Raw genomic sequence first — 14,444 nt, forward strand, 5'->3', positions numbered from 1 at the left:
GTTTTGTCGAGGTTTTCAGCTAAAAATTCCCTAAAGATGGATGCACAAAGTGCGCTCAGCCATGTTTTGTTGGGCATTACTACTCTGAAGCAGTAAAAGTGTTCCAATAATTGATGACCTTCAAATAGTTTTGAGTACCAACAGCTGTTTCAAAAAAGCTTCGACGGTCAACAAACTATTGGTATGTTTCAGCTGATGTCATTTTTGCAAAACCAGCATCTTCAGCAGGGTGACAACAATGAAACTGTTGGATTTGGAGAATTCAATTCCACATATTAATTTCCTGCACGGCTTGCCATAGCAGAAACAGAGTGATATAGATATAAAACAAACGTTTCGATTTTTCATCTTAGTGGTTTTTAAGCGATGCTCTTTAAGGTGTTTCGTGGCCTTTGGCGCCACCCTGTGTGCATAGGCAGGAATTGCAGGAGGTTTTTTGGACCTCATTCAAATAGCAGCCAATAAATCATAAAAAATAAAAAAAATCAGTCAGCACGGGATGTGAAGGGGATGCTTATGTGATGTTGTACTGCTGTGTTTTGGGATTTCAAGTGGCATTCTGTTACAACTACACCGCTTCTTGATGGACTCATTGATAGATTTAAAAAAGCAAAAAAACAGACATTTATATTCAGGTTAAAACATATTTGGAATACAGGTTAATTGCAAATGTTAGCTTAAGAAACTAACAAAAAGTGCAGGTCTACAAAGTACTTATTTACAGAGACTAAATATGAATACACCATCAGCACTTGGCAACTTTTAGAAAAGTATCAGTGGGAAGGAAAAGATCGCCTTTTAAGAGGCAGAACCATTCATATGTCTGTTGCTAGGACGCATAAGAAGAGGGTTATGTACGCAGGGTTTGGGTGTTTGATGAGAGTTCCCTCACAAAAAGAAGAACACATCTTTCTATAAAGGTTTTATTCTTCTTAACCATCAAATACACAATGCACTCACGCTTTAAAAAACATTCACTCACTGTTTGATCAAACATGTTACTCTCCAAAAGTCACAGTATTTTAAAAAAGGGAGGACATCTTGAGTTAAGACATGTAATGCAGAATTTACTTACATGATTTAGTCCCAAGTTTTTGAGTGTGGGGTTTGTGTATTTGGTTTTGGCAGTTTGTCAGTGTCCTTTTTTATTTGTCCATACTGTACCTCTCCCCTAGAGCAGCTTTAGTGTATCCAAGGACATCGCCCCCACACCAGAAGAAACATCGATCAAATAAAGAAAATAAACAAACAGTAAAAAGGTTTTGTGTAGAAACACTGAAGATGTGTTTAGACACTGGGGACGAGTTATCTCCACTAAGTCACAGCTGGCATTCTTGTATTAAAAAAAAAAAAAAAGTCCCATTTTTTTTAAGAATGCATAAAAACATAGTCCAGCAAAGTCCCAGGACGGGAGATAAGGTCAGTAACAGATCCACGAGAACCGCATCTATGAGAAGTTAGAACCTGCGGCGCTTGTTATTTGGCCCATCAAAGACGCCCCCTACTGGACTTCCCCTGCCAAATCCTGGAGCTTGTCCAACTTGAGGGCCCAATGGCGAGTGCTGCTGCTGCTGCTGGTGCTGCTGCTGCTGCTGGTGCTGCTGCTGCTGCTGGTGCTGCTGCTGCTTTGGGGACTCAACCTGTCGGCCCTCGCTTGATCCGCCTTGTGGGTATCTATCGTTTCGCTGTGGTATCGGGGTCAGCGTTACAAAACACAGGAGTTGTGTGAATAAAAAATAATAATAAAAAAAAGAGTTGTTGAACCATTGGCAAGGTAGCATGTTAGCATGTTTGAGGTTGAGACGGGATCCAATTGGGCCACCAAGAGTGGAAGGGAGAGATGTGTGCCCAGAAGACAAAAAGAGAGAGAGAGAGAGAGAGGAAGAAAACTATTAGTTGTGCCTACAAATTTAAGATCAAATTTTCCCCTATGAGTTAAATGGCCGCTACATCCAAGGTGGACTTATGGAGGGATAAGCCAAGTTTAATTGTCTTGATACGTTACCATGGCTCCATTCTCGGACATCATTGGTGACCCCACGTTCGCGTTCCCATCGGGGCCAACGCCTCCTCCCCTTCCACTGACGCCCATCATTTGACCCGGGTTAGCAGCGGGCCCCGGAGAGCCCTGGTTAAAGCCATCTACACCCAAAACAATGAAGCATTGGTTTGTCAATCGGGCGGTTGCTATAAGGTCTCTCAAGCTGACTAAAAACTGAACGCAACAATTAAAACCAATGACCTCGCAGTTAAGTTCACGTTGGCTTTTGGTCAACAGCGAATAGAGAACAAACCATATGACGTATTGTTGCACGCCAACCCGGAAGTAGCATCGCCATGGGGTCTAACGAGAATTCTCCTATTGGATTTTGGATCATTGCAGAAAACCCAAATTGCTAATGCGTAGGCGTTTTGTTCAGCAGGATAATCTTCACAAATGAACGCCATTTTTATGCTGTTTGAAGTGTTAATACGGCCGACAGAAAGTAAAAAGTTAACGATACGCTAAAGCTAACGTCCGGATGACTGTGACGTCACTACCGTTATGCTTCAGACGATCTCCGATAAACTAATCTGCATAGCTTAATAAATTGTTTACTAACATAATATTCACCTTAACCTAAAGATTAAACCTACAGGAGACATCACGGACTATTGACAGAGTTCCCGGCGTGATGACGTTTAATGTCCCCGACAACCACTGTAGTCACATTTAGCCACTTGTTAGCAACCGCCTTTTTAAAGACGCGTAAAAACTTCAAAATTCACAAGTGGGGGTATTACCTAACGTAGTTTATGTGGTCTAACAAATCGGCCACATCTCTTAAGCTTTTGTGAACCACAGACCTTATTTCAGGCGTCTAACCACAAACACATTCAAAATCCCCGTTGACTTTTAGACGTTAGACCGCATGGCGCTAAAATGCTAACTTACTTCCGGGGTTTAGGACTCATTCCTGTGGCGCTCTATGATTATATATATTTGTGGTACAATCAAAACCTTGTTAAATCTCTTCTCCAGATACATTTACAACATAATTATATCAAACAAAAACAACTGTACCAACCAAAAACCAACGTTAATCTTAAGTTGTCACTAGCGATGTGTATCCTTAAAGTAGACATTAAAGGCGACGGGAGACGACAGCTTGTGTTATTAACCGAAGTAGTCGAAGCTACGACTGTAAAACCTCAACTTTGTGGCCAAATGCCAAAAAAAAAGCTGCAACGGTATGAGATTTTTAAGATGACCACCGTCTGAGAGAATTTCCAAGGCGTCCTTGTTAAATTATTACATCACATCTATAATACGTTGTAGTAATTTAAATGACTTCTCATGGAATGGTTTTTGGTTGAAAAAACTCAATTAAAATTTTACAAAACCCTTTTTTTTTAAATAACACCATTACAATTTCTATTGTTGTACAAAACACCCAAACTGTCCAGTCAGATACTGTAGACAAGTAAAAGAACGTGAAGATATTCATTGATGACATTGGACACAATGATACCAAACCCAGCCAATGGGTCAGGGTCGACATATACTTCTGGCTAAACCTCGGATTGCACATCATCTTCAACTTCAGAGTAAACAACCTCTTACCATGAGGAAACCAGTCAGACCAACACAAACACATCAGAGGAACAGACAGAGTCATTCATCACACATGGATCCACAAACAACAAGTCAATCGGAGTGAAGAAATATCACTTCAAGCACAGTTGAAGGTGCAATTTCTGAATGGAAAGGAGAGCTCAATCAGCTGGATCATTGATTTGAAGGTAAATATTCATATTTTATAAGAACATACACAATATGGCCTCAAGCAAGCATTTGTTTGCTTTCCCCCTTGTGTTTGTGTGCATTTTGAATAAGCACTGTTTAACCCTTTATCCTTCCATCAGTTATCGAAACATCCCAGGGGGCGGGGAGACTGGTCAAAAGGCCGGGTATACCCTAAGCTGGTTGCCGGTCAATCAGAAACTGACATATAGCGGCAGCGATCTAACAAGCATATCTTTTGGACTGTGGGAGGAAGACGGTGCTTCCTGAGGACCGATTGAGACCACATACAGAGGAAGTCTGGCACGCATTTATCCAGATTTGATTGGAAGTGTAAAGGCTCCTGGGAGGAATTAAGAACCGCCCCTTTAAGGGATGGGGGACTTATATGGGGTGGCGGTGGGGGTCATCTTTCAATTGGAAGGTTGGAGGTTTGATCCCCAGCTCCTGCAGCCACATGACCGTTTATCATTTAATGTCTTAACTTTCTCTCCATTTATTCCTCTCTCTCTCTTTTCATAGTTTTTTCAATGACCCCATCTGGAAAATGAGCTCCACTAGCCACGATTTGGACAAACAAACTCACAGAATCCAAAGTTTGCAACAGATTCTTAATTCAGTTCAACTTTGGATAAAAACTTAATAATGACTTTGGAAAAAAAAAAAAGTACATACATGTGGCATCCATGCACACCAACGCACCAAACTACAGCAGTCAGAAAAGCAAAGATGTTAAGATATGACAGAATCCCCAACACCTCAAATATCAACCTTACAGGTAAACACTGGCTATAATAACGGAGAGGAATGAATTCTGAGCAATAAAACGAGTAAGTACCAAACATTACTGTTTGTAGAGATGATGTGCAATCCTTGGTAATAATCCTTGAATGTTTAAGAGCCACCTTGACTATCAAGGTCACAATGTAGGACTCCCTGGCCCCTCATCCTTCTCTCAGCAGATCAACATAATGAACACAATGTAAAGACAACAACAAGTCTAATTCCTTATATTATTCACTTATAGGTGCAATGATCTTTGTAAAAAGTCACGGTGAAGATCAAATTTGAGTCACCTTGTTTGAATCTGCATAAACTAAGGATGAGAGCTCAGGGACCAAATACTCTATAACCTTTACCCAATCAGATTAACGCCTCAGTAAACTGTGTATAAGTTAGTAAGGATGTCTTCATGTGGTGGTGTATTGTTTGTCTTGCACCCCAACTGTGTTCATTCAAACCGAACAGGGTCAGTTATTTCTTTAAGTTGTTTTTGACTATCTTGCAGAAAAGTGAAACCACGCGGGGTGAAAGACAAAACACAACTAATAATTGACATTCAGGCAGTTGTAATGTACGCATCATAGTCAGTGTTTTGTCTGGTTTTTGTATCAACCAGTCGTTACATAATCATGCCCGTACCTCCCATATTAATGGCTCCACGGGGGCCCAGCTCACCCCCTCTCATTTCCTGTTCTCTCTGGAAGAAGTGAAGAAGAGCCTTCAGAATAAAACTCTGCTTTAAGTGCAAATGTGCTGAAAACAAATCAGCGGACAGTCTTATGTACAGCCTGTAACACACACACACACCAAAAGTATTCATTGTATTAACATGATTGGGACCGGTCGACCCAGGTGGGAACAGCCGTAGATCTATAGATTCACTTCTCACAAATGAGCTTCTTGCAACCACTGTGCAAAACCAAAGATTCTACTTCAGCCTTAATGAAATCAAATGAGTTAATCTGTGCAAATCTGTTTTCAAGAAAAGTTATAAAACAGGCTTCAGGGTATCTTATCGGCAGTGGTATTACTTCAGAAGAAATACATTCTAAAACAAAAAAGTTAGGTGAGAAAACGTGGCCATTTACACACGGCCCTGATGCACCAAGTCGACCAAGAAAAAAGAAACCTTACCTTTAAATTTCAGCGGATAACAAAGCAGCAGCTCCACGGTTAAGAAGGGTGTGAGGCATGCCACTTCCTGTGTTGTTTGTGGCATGCCGGTTTGCCAGAAACATGTTTCCTCTTAGTTTTGCCGACATGGCACCAAAAATTCAGCAGCAGACGCCATACTGCCATGATGCACTTGTAAATGAATACCAGTGTCTACGGTGGCTAGGCTACAGCGTGTGCTTTATCAGCCAATCACAGCATGGACCGTTTTTACTAGAACATTTATGGTTGGTAAAGACGTTGGGCACTTTTTCTACTTTTTTGGTGGCTAGGCTATCGTTTTAGCAGGGATTAGTTTTGCTAGGAGCTTACTGGTATTATTATAACTTAGTTATGGTTATTATAGTTATTAGTTACTTCTGATGGATGATACTCAAGGCTTTAAATTAACACCCGCCAACCGGCCAATTGGGGGTGAAAGTTAACTTCGGCGGGTAACACTGTAGAGTTACTAGCCATTTTGGCTGGTGATGAATGAAGCAAATATCACTGCGTCTGTTTGAACTGGCAGGCTGCAGGAATGATGCGACAAGTCAGCGTTGCCAGATTTGGAAAATTTGTCTGGGAGAAAATCTGGTCGGCTGGTAACTTTAAAAATCTACTAGCCATGTTGGCTGGTGATCAAAAAAAGTAAATCTAAAGCCCTGATGATACTACACAGTGACCACTACCATCAGTGTGTGAATGTGTAGGTGTGACCTGCAGTGTAAAAGCTCAAGTCCATTTAGCATCAGCAACAATATGAAAGTACTTTACTGTCATTATGGAGATACCAAACAAAAAAAAAACATTCAATATGAATAAAATGTGTCGTATGTTGTAGAGCTAAACCACTGGTATTCATACATATGCATCATGTTGGTGGAAGATTGGCAGTACTGGTGAGAGACGACTGGTACATGGTGCAGACCCACTGGTGGCACGCCATTGGCCACAGCAGAAGCCGCTGAACATATGTTGCCATGTCAGTAGACTAGGTGCGAATGTCCCTGGCAAACTGGCGCGCCATGAACGACACTGGCATGCCGTTGGGATGCCACATGCCAGTTTTCAAATCTCGCCGTCACTCTCACAAAAGATTGTTAAACTGTTGCCTGAAAGTTCATCATCACTAAAATACCCTTTCAGTCTTGTTCCATCAGTCACACATTACCAGTGCCAAGCAGAATATTCACTTGTTTTATGCAATGACAAGGCCAATCCTGAGTCTCATTGCGCTTAAGAAATAAAAATGTAACACAACAGGACTCTGATTCAGAGTGAAAAACAAGACAAATATCTGTGATTGAGCCAAAATGGCTTGTAGCAGCTTGGTGCGTCAGGGCCCACTAACACACAAAGAGATGTTCTGTTTGGGTGTTCATTCATTCCCACTCTCTCTCTCTCTCTAACATTATGACGAATAGGCATACATCTGAACAACACACAATGCTCTCACTGCTGCAAACAAACACAGAATGAAATTAAACAATAACAGATTTTTACTGAACAGCATTGAGCCAAGTCCAGGACTGAATGTCTGTATGAGACATTTAAAGAATGCTTTTTGTAGATAAGCAGCTGGACATAAGTTATTTAGTTCATTTGCACTGATCAAACCTGTCGTTTATAAATGTATAAATTAAGTCATACTAGCGAACCAGTGCCTCAAAAAATATCATTATGCTGGTTTTAAAACTATACAACTAATGTAGAATTTAAAAAAGTAAACATGGGAAATTAAGCAGAAAAAGTTATATAGTTATTGGAAAGGTTTTCGTCTTCCTTATGTACTTACCTGTTTAATGGTCAATATGTTGCAACTGTGTCTGTAAATTAATCATGAGAATGTGTCTCCAGTGTGTTGTCTGTACTTAGCCTCTAGGTGGCAGCAGATAGTATAGAGTCTGTATTATAATTGTTTGATTGGACGGAGGCTTCCTTCAGGCGGGCCGGCCCGGGTTCTGATCTGACCTGTGGCTTCTTTCCCCCTCTCTCTCTCTGATTTCTAGCTCTGTCCACTGTCTTATCTCTACAGACTGACAACTTCTTTTAAACTCTATGAGGATGTACAAAGCAAGAGAAAATGATTGAGTTAAAATTGTTAAATAACTCATAATAATCATTAAAAGACGTTCCCTGGCAGAACCCAAGAGGCAGTGCTTAATAATAATAATAATAATAATAATAGTTCACATAAACATGAAGTTCCCCTTCGATCAACCTGTGGGAAACACTGGAGTAAGATTGTGTGAACATCAAGCCTCATCGCTTTATTTTACTATCTGGCAGGATATATTTATATAAATACTCCTATGTTTAATATCTACCAAAAATGGAAATGTAGTTGATGGATGAGCGCCGTCATTCTTGATAAACATAGATGATCGAAAAACAATCAGAGGTTCTCTTGTGGTTGCATGTTAAAGACAGGGGTGGTCATTTTTCAAAAACGTGCATGACTTCGAAAGTAGCGTTCCCTCAGTGCTCCCACGAAAGCCACGCCCCCCCTCGCTCATGCATGCAGGAGGTAGAGAGCGAGCAGGGAGACCGGGAGGCGCCTGATTGGGTCATCAGATTGGTACCTCGAGGCAGACATTGGTCAAAGTTTTTACAGGCTTACAAACTGCTACAGGTGATGGATTTTCTTTGCTCCTTTTTCAGAGAACATGAGTTATTCATTTCTGTCAGGAAGTTCAACCAGAATCTTAAAAAAGTGGAACGGGAGAAAATGACCAACCCCGCCTTTAACATCAAACTTAAAAAGAAAAAAAAGTTACAGAACAGAGATGAAGAAAATGCACACAGGACCGTAGAGTCTTCGGCCATCTTTAGAGACGTAAAAAGGTACTGTTCCACACCTCACTGAGCTCAGATTATGCGAGGCGTTTTACTTCCCTGCGCTAAGTATCCACGGCAGCCTGACCAGCAACTTTTACACACACAGCAAAGTCAGAACAAAATCATGAGAGAGACAGAAAAATAACGATGTGACTGAATCGCTATGACAACCGGTGACGAAATTAGAAGTCCCTGCGCGGCGACGCAAATCGCAAATGAAACGATTCCTCCACCGAGACGCGCCTCGGGCGGCAGCTCGGCATGTCGCTAAATAAAACAGCTGTCGTCCTGAACGAGCCGATTACAGCGGAGGATGATGCAGGAAACATCAAGAGACTAAACGATGCTCGTCTTCGTGAAAGGTTGATTTCACTTGATGTTACGCATGCTGTACACGAACACCTGTTTAGAATGCCAACAGCAAGGAGCTCAAAATGCTTCGTTATGTGATTCTCTGAAGTTTCATGTGTGAGTTCAAATAATCAAATAAAGCGAGCGTGAGAATCCGATGCCGAGTGAAGACAAAGATTGTGTAGGATTGGTCGAATCATGACTTTTAGGTGTCACGCTTGATTGTCTGTGTGTCTACAGGACAATAATTATACATATGTAAAGAGGAAGCTGGTGTCTGTGTGTGTGTGTGTGTGTGTGTGTGTGTGTGTGTGTGTGTGTGTGTGTGTGTGTGTGTGTGTGTGTGTGTGTGTGTTCAGGCTGTACTCACGTTTTCCATGTAGTTCGGCTTGAAGCCTTCAGGGTGGCGTCTGAGGTCCTCCTGCTCTCTGTGCCTCATCATCTCCTCCTCTCTGCGCCTCCTCTCCTCTTCATGCCTACAGACGGAGTAAAGAGGGAAATAAGAAGATTAACCATCAACTAACTCATTTATTTATTTATTGGTTTCATTGAATGGATTGAATTAGGATGGCGCGCATTAACCAACATATCAGAAGATTACAACAACAGCTTGATTTTTTTTCCACGTCGTCTCAGAGTTCATGGTGTTGATCAGAAACGTGTGTTTATTTTATTTTTATCAGGTCAGTCTTAGAGAGTCTAAACCTGTCTGTGCAGCTAAAAAAACTAAACTGATTAGATTGATTCAGACTGCAATGGATAATCACAGGAGGTAAACATCACACATCCCTGCAGACGATTTTTTTTAACTGGCTACTCTAAAGCAAGCTAATAAGATCGTCAGTGACTCCAATGCTCATGAGTTAACAACAGCAATGTTTTTTTTTTTTTACAAATTGTACAAGTGGTTTGGGTCTGAAGTAAACAGAAACATGCCTCATCTCTATCTGCTTTCGTCTCTGCAGCTCCTGATTGCGAAGCTCCTCCAGTCTCCTCAGCTCCTCCTGACGTCTCATGAGATCTGGAAGGGGGAGAGGAGAGGACAAGGTCAGTAAAGACCGCTGCTGACAGTCGGGGATCACCAGGGAGCTCTCTACTTATTCTCAACACTGATTAACCCCCACTGCCTCTTTTCTCGCTCTCTCTCTTTGGCTTGGGGAAGATGTGGGTTGAAGATACCATCTGTTTTTTCTTCCATATCACAAAACCTCCTGTATCCAATGTTATTATCAAAAAAGCAACAAAAAGCAGTTCATACAGTGAACACACACACGCACGCACGCACGCACGCACGCACGCACGCACGCACGCACGCACGCACGCACGCACGCACGCTGAGGTTAACATAGGATTTAAGAAGCGACAGCACCAACCGTGTCTCATTAACATGAGCTGATGTTCATGTTTGGCCGACTCCAGCTCGGCCTCCAGCTTCTCTTTGGCCTCCCGGATGTTCCTGGCCACCACGTCCCTCTGCTGTTTGTCCATCTCGTGGAGCGCTTTCCAGCGAGACGAGTACTCGAACTCAAACGTGCCCGGCTGAGCGAAATGCGGCGGCTGCTCTCGTTCCCTGAAGGAAAAAAAAAAAAATGTTCAGAAATCAAAGATTTGACGACAAATTTTGGTGGTTTTTCCCTGTGGCAGCCGACGGGATACCCCCCCGACTCTGCATCGACCTCAAGAGGCAACGCTTACTTGTGGTACTTTGGATTCTTCTGCATCGCTTTTTCAGGCAGTCCATCCTCCTCATCGAAGTGCTCCGCGGGCTCCACGATGGCTGGACAAGGTGTGCTGAAGAAGGCGAAGACAACGCGAGGTTACAATCAGCGGTGATATTACAAGAAAAGAAATGCTCGATCAGAATCACCTGCTTTGTACTGTGTGTCCGCACAACACTTCTAACACTGAAGGCAACTTTTTTTAGAAAATGTTCATCGTCACGCCAACTTGAATAGACCGATCAAACGCCAAAACAGGAATCAGGAACAGAAAAACCATTACATGAAGGGACATCACGGCCGTCACGTGCACTTTCCGGGACATCTCCTGAATGTTTTCCTGCACTCTCACATGAGCTCACCCCAACTTCATGCAGACAATTTCTTTTTTTTTTTTTTTTTTTTACTGTGGAGCTTGCAGGAAAAATTGCAGGGGAAAGACGGGGTGAAGAATTATGTTGTCGGGGGTTCAAACATGCTGATGCCTACAAGTTTTCCGGAGTTTTTGTCCGTGTGTGAAAGCACCTAAAGACTGATATGTGAAAAAAGAAAAATCCTTTCAATATCAGCTGCAATGCTTTGAGAACTGGCCTTCCGAGGAAAAAAAATCGACATGGGAGCTCCATATTGTAGCAGCTTTAATGGGTATTTAATGACCCCCAGCGAGTTCGACATTCTGTGTGAGCACTCCTCCAAACCCTCCCGTCCCACACTGCTTACGTGGTCAGTAGCAGAGCTCCCTCTGTGCAGCGCTCCAGGGCTTTCCGCGCAGATTGTTTGTTCGCAAACTCCACGATCCCTCTCCCAGTGGGGCGACCCCGGTCATCCGTCACCACAATCGCCCGTTCCACCGGTCCGAACTCAGAAAAGGCCTTAAGGCAGAAGGTTGCTTTCAGATTTAACATCACTACACGACAGTCAGAAAATCAGCGTGAACCGAGGAAGTCAAATGTCCTCGTTGCATTTCTGAGATGTAGCCACACTAGGGATTTTGAAAAGTCTTGTTCACCTGTTCCAGGAGCTCGTTGGTCACCACGGGGAGCAGGTTGCGCACTGTGAGAGCAGAATTGTGTGTGGCAAAGCGGATCCTGATCGGTCGATTCTTCAAGATGGTTCCATCCAGCTCGGCTTTCGCAATTTCCGCAAGAGTCCTGGTTTCCTGAAACGGAAGAAAAATGATGATCATGCATCAGCCCTGCACAGCATGACCTTCAGAGGTGCAATGTGACGTCACAGAATGAACAAGATGGTAAGAGATTTAACATTAAAATATGTGCTTAGGTCAAAACTGGACTCTGGACTAATAACTCTGAAGCTAACTATTCAAAAGTACACTCAGTTTACTGCACATTGCACATATTGCACAAGTTTACTTTTTCTTTAAATTTTATTTACCATTGTGTACCTTTTGCACAATTTAAAACGTATTACTGTAAATATTATTTATCTTATTTCTACCTCATTTTATTTGATCGATTTTATCTTATTTTGGTTGTATTGCACCGCGGGATGGAGACAAACGCAATTTCGATTCCACTGTATGTCTGGCATATTTTGAAATTGACAATAAAGTTGACTTTGAAAAAAAAAAAAAAAGAAAAAAGCTTTTTTTTTTTCAGCACTTTTTTCAGCACTTGACTTGTGGGTCATTATTCACCCACCAAATTTATGAAAAGCGAAAAAAATGTGAATTATAATAATTCTGCACGCAAAAATAATGTCAACAAACGGAAGCTACCGGAAGTCAGTCTAGCGCCGCAGTTAACATCCCCGTGCCGCACATTTCCCACTCCACGTTGAGAAACACGTTTAATAAAATGACAAAACAGTTTCAAACACATGCATACCAGGCAAACAAAGCCGAAGCCCCGGTCTCTGTTGATAAAAACGTCGTTCGTGTTGCCGTACTTGGCGAACATCTTCCTGAACTCTTCCTCCGGGACGTCCACCGGGAGGTTCCCCACGAAGAGCCTCGACCGCTGCGTGAACGTTTTCTCCCCGGGCTTCCGGAAGCTCGTGATATCCAGAGTCATTTCTTGAGGGGCATCTTCTGCTCCCTCAGCGGCGCCTTCTGCTGGTTCGTCCGCGGGGGACTGCTGCGGCTCCTGCGGGGTCGCAGGGCTGTCTTTGTTCGCCGGGCTCTCCTCCTGCGGGACCGGGGAGTCGGTGCCGTGATGCGCCGGCTGAGGAGAGATGCTGCTTTGCATGTCTGCTCGCTCCATGTTTCGTTCAGCAGTCCTCGCTCGAAGAGGTTTATTGAAAGCTTCGTTATTCGGACTAACTTTTAGCTGCGGAGAGGCTTGTTGAGTGTTGTGATGCCTCCTCCGTTTGAAAAGATGGCGACGCCTGCGCGCGCAACTTGCGAAGCGTTTGGAAAGCAGGTGCGCGGAAAAGAAATCTCCGGGCTGAAGATCATCAATTTACAACAAATACCAATAATTCACCAATAAATAAAATTAAATATATAACTATAACTATAAATATATAAGTTAAATTATATAACCACGTATCCAAGCAGTTTAAACTTTCATCCTGAAATCCTTTCATTTGAGAATCGTCAAAGAATATAAATCATAATAAATAAAAACAAATGGTTTTGCTTTAAAAAATATATATATATTTGACTTAATTGGTCCACCTCGAAACAGATTTTTTTTCGTTTTTTTTTATAATTTTTTATAAATGTCTGGTATTTTTTTTTGTTTTTAATTCATATAACCCGAAATCACAGTTTGAATCCAAGCGGTAACCTCCAGTGAATGAAGCCAATTCAGAGGTGCAACAATCTGCAGTTGCTTGAGTGTCCACTTGAGGCTGGCTGAAAGTCACATACACACCCATTTAATTAATTTATTTATTTTTAACAGCAGAAATAAACATGTTTACAGCCAGGAGACTTAAGACCCACCTCCGCTCCAGCTCTTTGCCTTGTATTAGGTTACACGATCGTTAGATTTAGACAGCATTTCCAATATGGGCAACTGCCGTCAGTTGGCTTCAAAAGTCTGCTTCAATAACCAACGGATGATGTCACTGACATTTTGTCCATGTACATTTACAGTCTATGATTTAACTCAGTGGCAATTACAACCTGATGATCTCCTGTCCCAAGTAAACAGACCGGTCACTATTTTCAACATGATCAAGTAGCTCTCACAATGGGATGTATGATAAGGACCAGAAGATATTAAACCGGGGGGCCTGTTATTGCCATTAATCTCTTACAGTGGTGAATCTATTTAGACTAGTCCAAAAAACATAAAAGCGTCTACGGCTGTCGGTTTTGTCATTCAAGCAGTGTGCAAGTTCCCCTAGTTGCTGCTGGAAGCTCTCAGCTGGCCATCTGTCCAGATATTATGGCACATCTTTGTGCACATGCTGCTTAAATTCCTCCGATACCATCTCCAGTCCAGAGAGGTGAGAGGGCCTGCAGCTGACGAGTCTCTATGGGAGTCCTTGGCAGTATACCATGATGTGTTACACTCAATGGATGTGAATAAACAAGCAGTTTGTAGGGTATGTTTTGGTCGATCTTGTTGCAACAAAAAAAAAAAAGCATGCTCATTATAGAGAAGGTTTTCTATTTGATCTTTTTCCATCCATAAACAAAGCCCTTAAGCATCTACTTTACATATAAGACACTGATTTTAATTATCTTCATGTATAGCTAATATATAAGCCATATAGCAACTGACTCACTTTCTGTCTAATGTTAAATATATCAGATATCTACGGAGCCTCCTTTACGCACATTCCTGTTCCTCACAAGTTGTGCTTTTTGGGACTTCAGGGGCTCCGTAGATACCTGACCAGAT

The 14,444-nt window shown here is 42.2% G+C and overlaps 1 protein-coding gene across 2 annotated transcripts; it reads right to left on the reverse strand.

The window, feature by feature from the left end:
- Positions 1-907: 907 nt before the first annotated feature.
- Positions 908-12,974, reverse strand: pspc1 (paraspeckle component 1). Of its 2 annotated transcripts, XM_020634152.3 has the most exons (10): positions 12,477-12,973; positions 11,639-11,788; positions 11,350-11,501; positions 10,607-10,702; positions 10,285-10,481; positions 9,848-9,932; positions 9,282-9,387; positions 5,207-5,264; positions 2,006-2,142; positions 908-1,685 (listed from the first exon to the last, which is right to left on the reverse strand). In XM_020634152.3, the coding sequence occupies exons 1-10, from the start codon at positions 12,849-12,851 to the stop codon at positions 1,458-1,460; spliced, it is 1,584 nt and encodes a 527-aa protein (XP_020489808.2). In that variant the 5' UTR covers positions 12,852-12,973; the 3' UTR covers positions 908-1,457. The 2 variants fall into 2 exon arrangements, 1 of the variants encoding a protein (XP_020489808.2); XR_010665578.1 differs by lacking the exon at positions 5,207-5,264 and having other exon boundaries at positions 1,540-1,685; positions 12,477-12,974.
- Positions 12,975-14,444: the final 1,470 nt, after the last annotated feature.

This window comes from Labrus bergylta, chromosome 24 (genome assembly GCF_963930695.1).
Source record: "Labrus bergylta chromosome 24, fLabBer1.1, whole genome shotgun sequence".
Lineage (NCBI taxonomy): Eukaryota > Metazoa > Chordata > Actinopteri > Labriformes > Labridae > Labrus > Labrus bergylta.

Excerpts from the sequence above, each read along its gene's own strand:
- pspc1 (XM_020634152.3), bottom strand. The coding sequence starts at position 12,851 with ATGGAGCGAGCAGACATGCAAAGCAGCATCTCTCCTCAGCCGGCGCAT. Across the intron at positions 11,789-12,476 it reads GCTTCGGCTTTGTTTGCCTG|GAAACCAGGACTCTTGCGGA; the intron begins GTATGCATGTGT and ends CTTCCGTTTCAG. Across the intron at positions 9,933-10,284 it reads GCTCATGTTAATGAGACACG|ATCTCATGAGACGTCAGGAG; the intron begins GTTGGTGCTGTC and ends TCCCCCTTCCAG.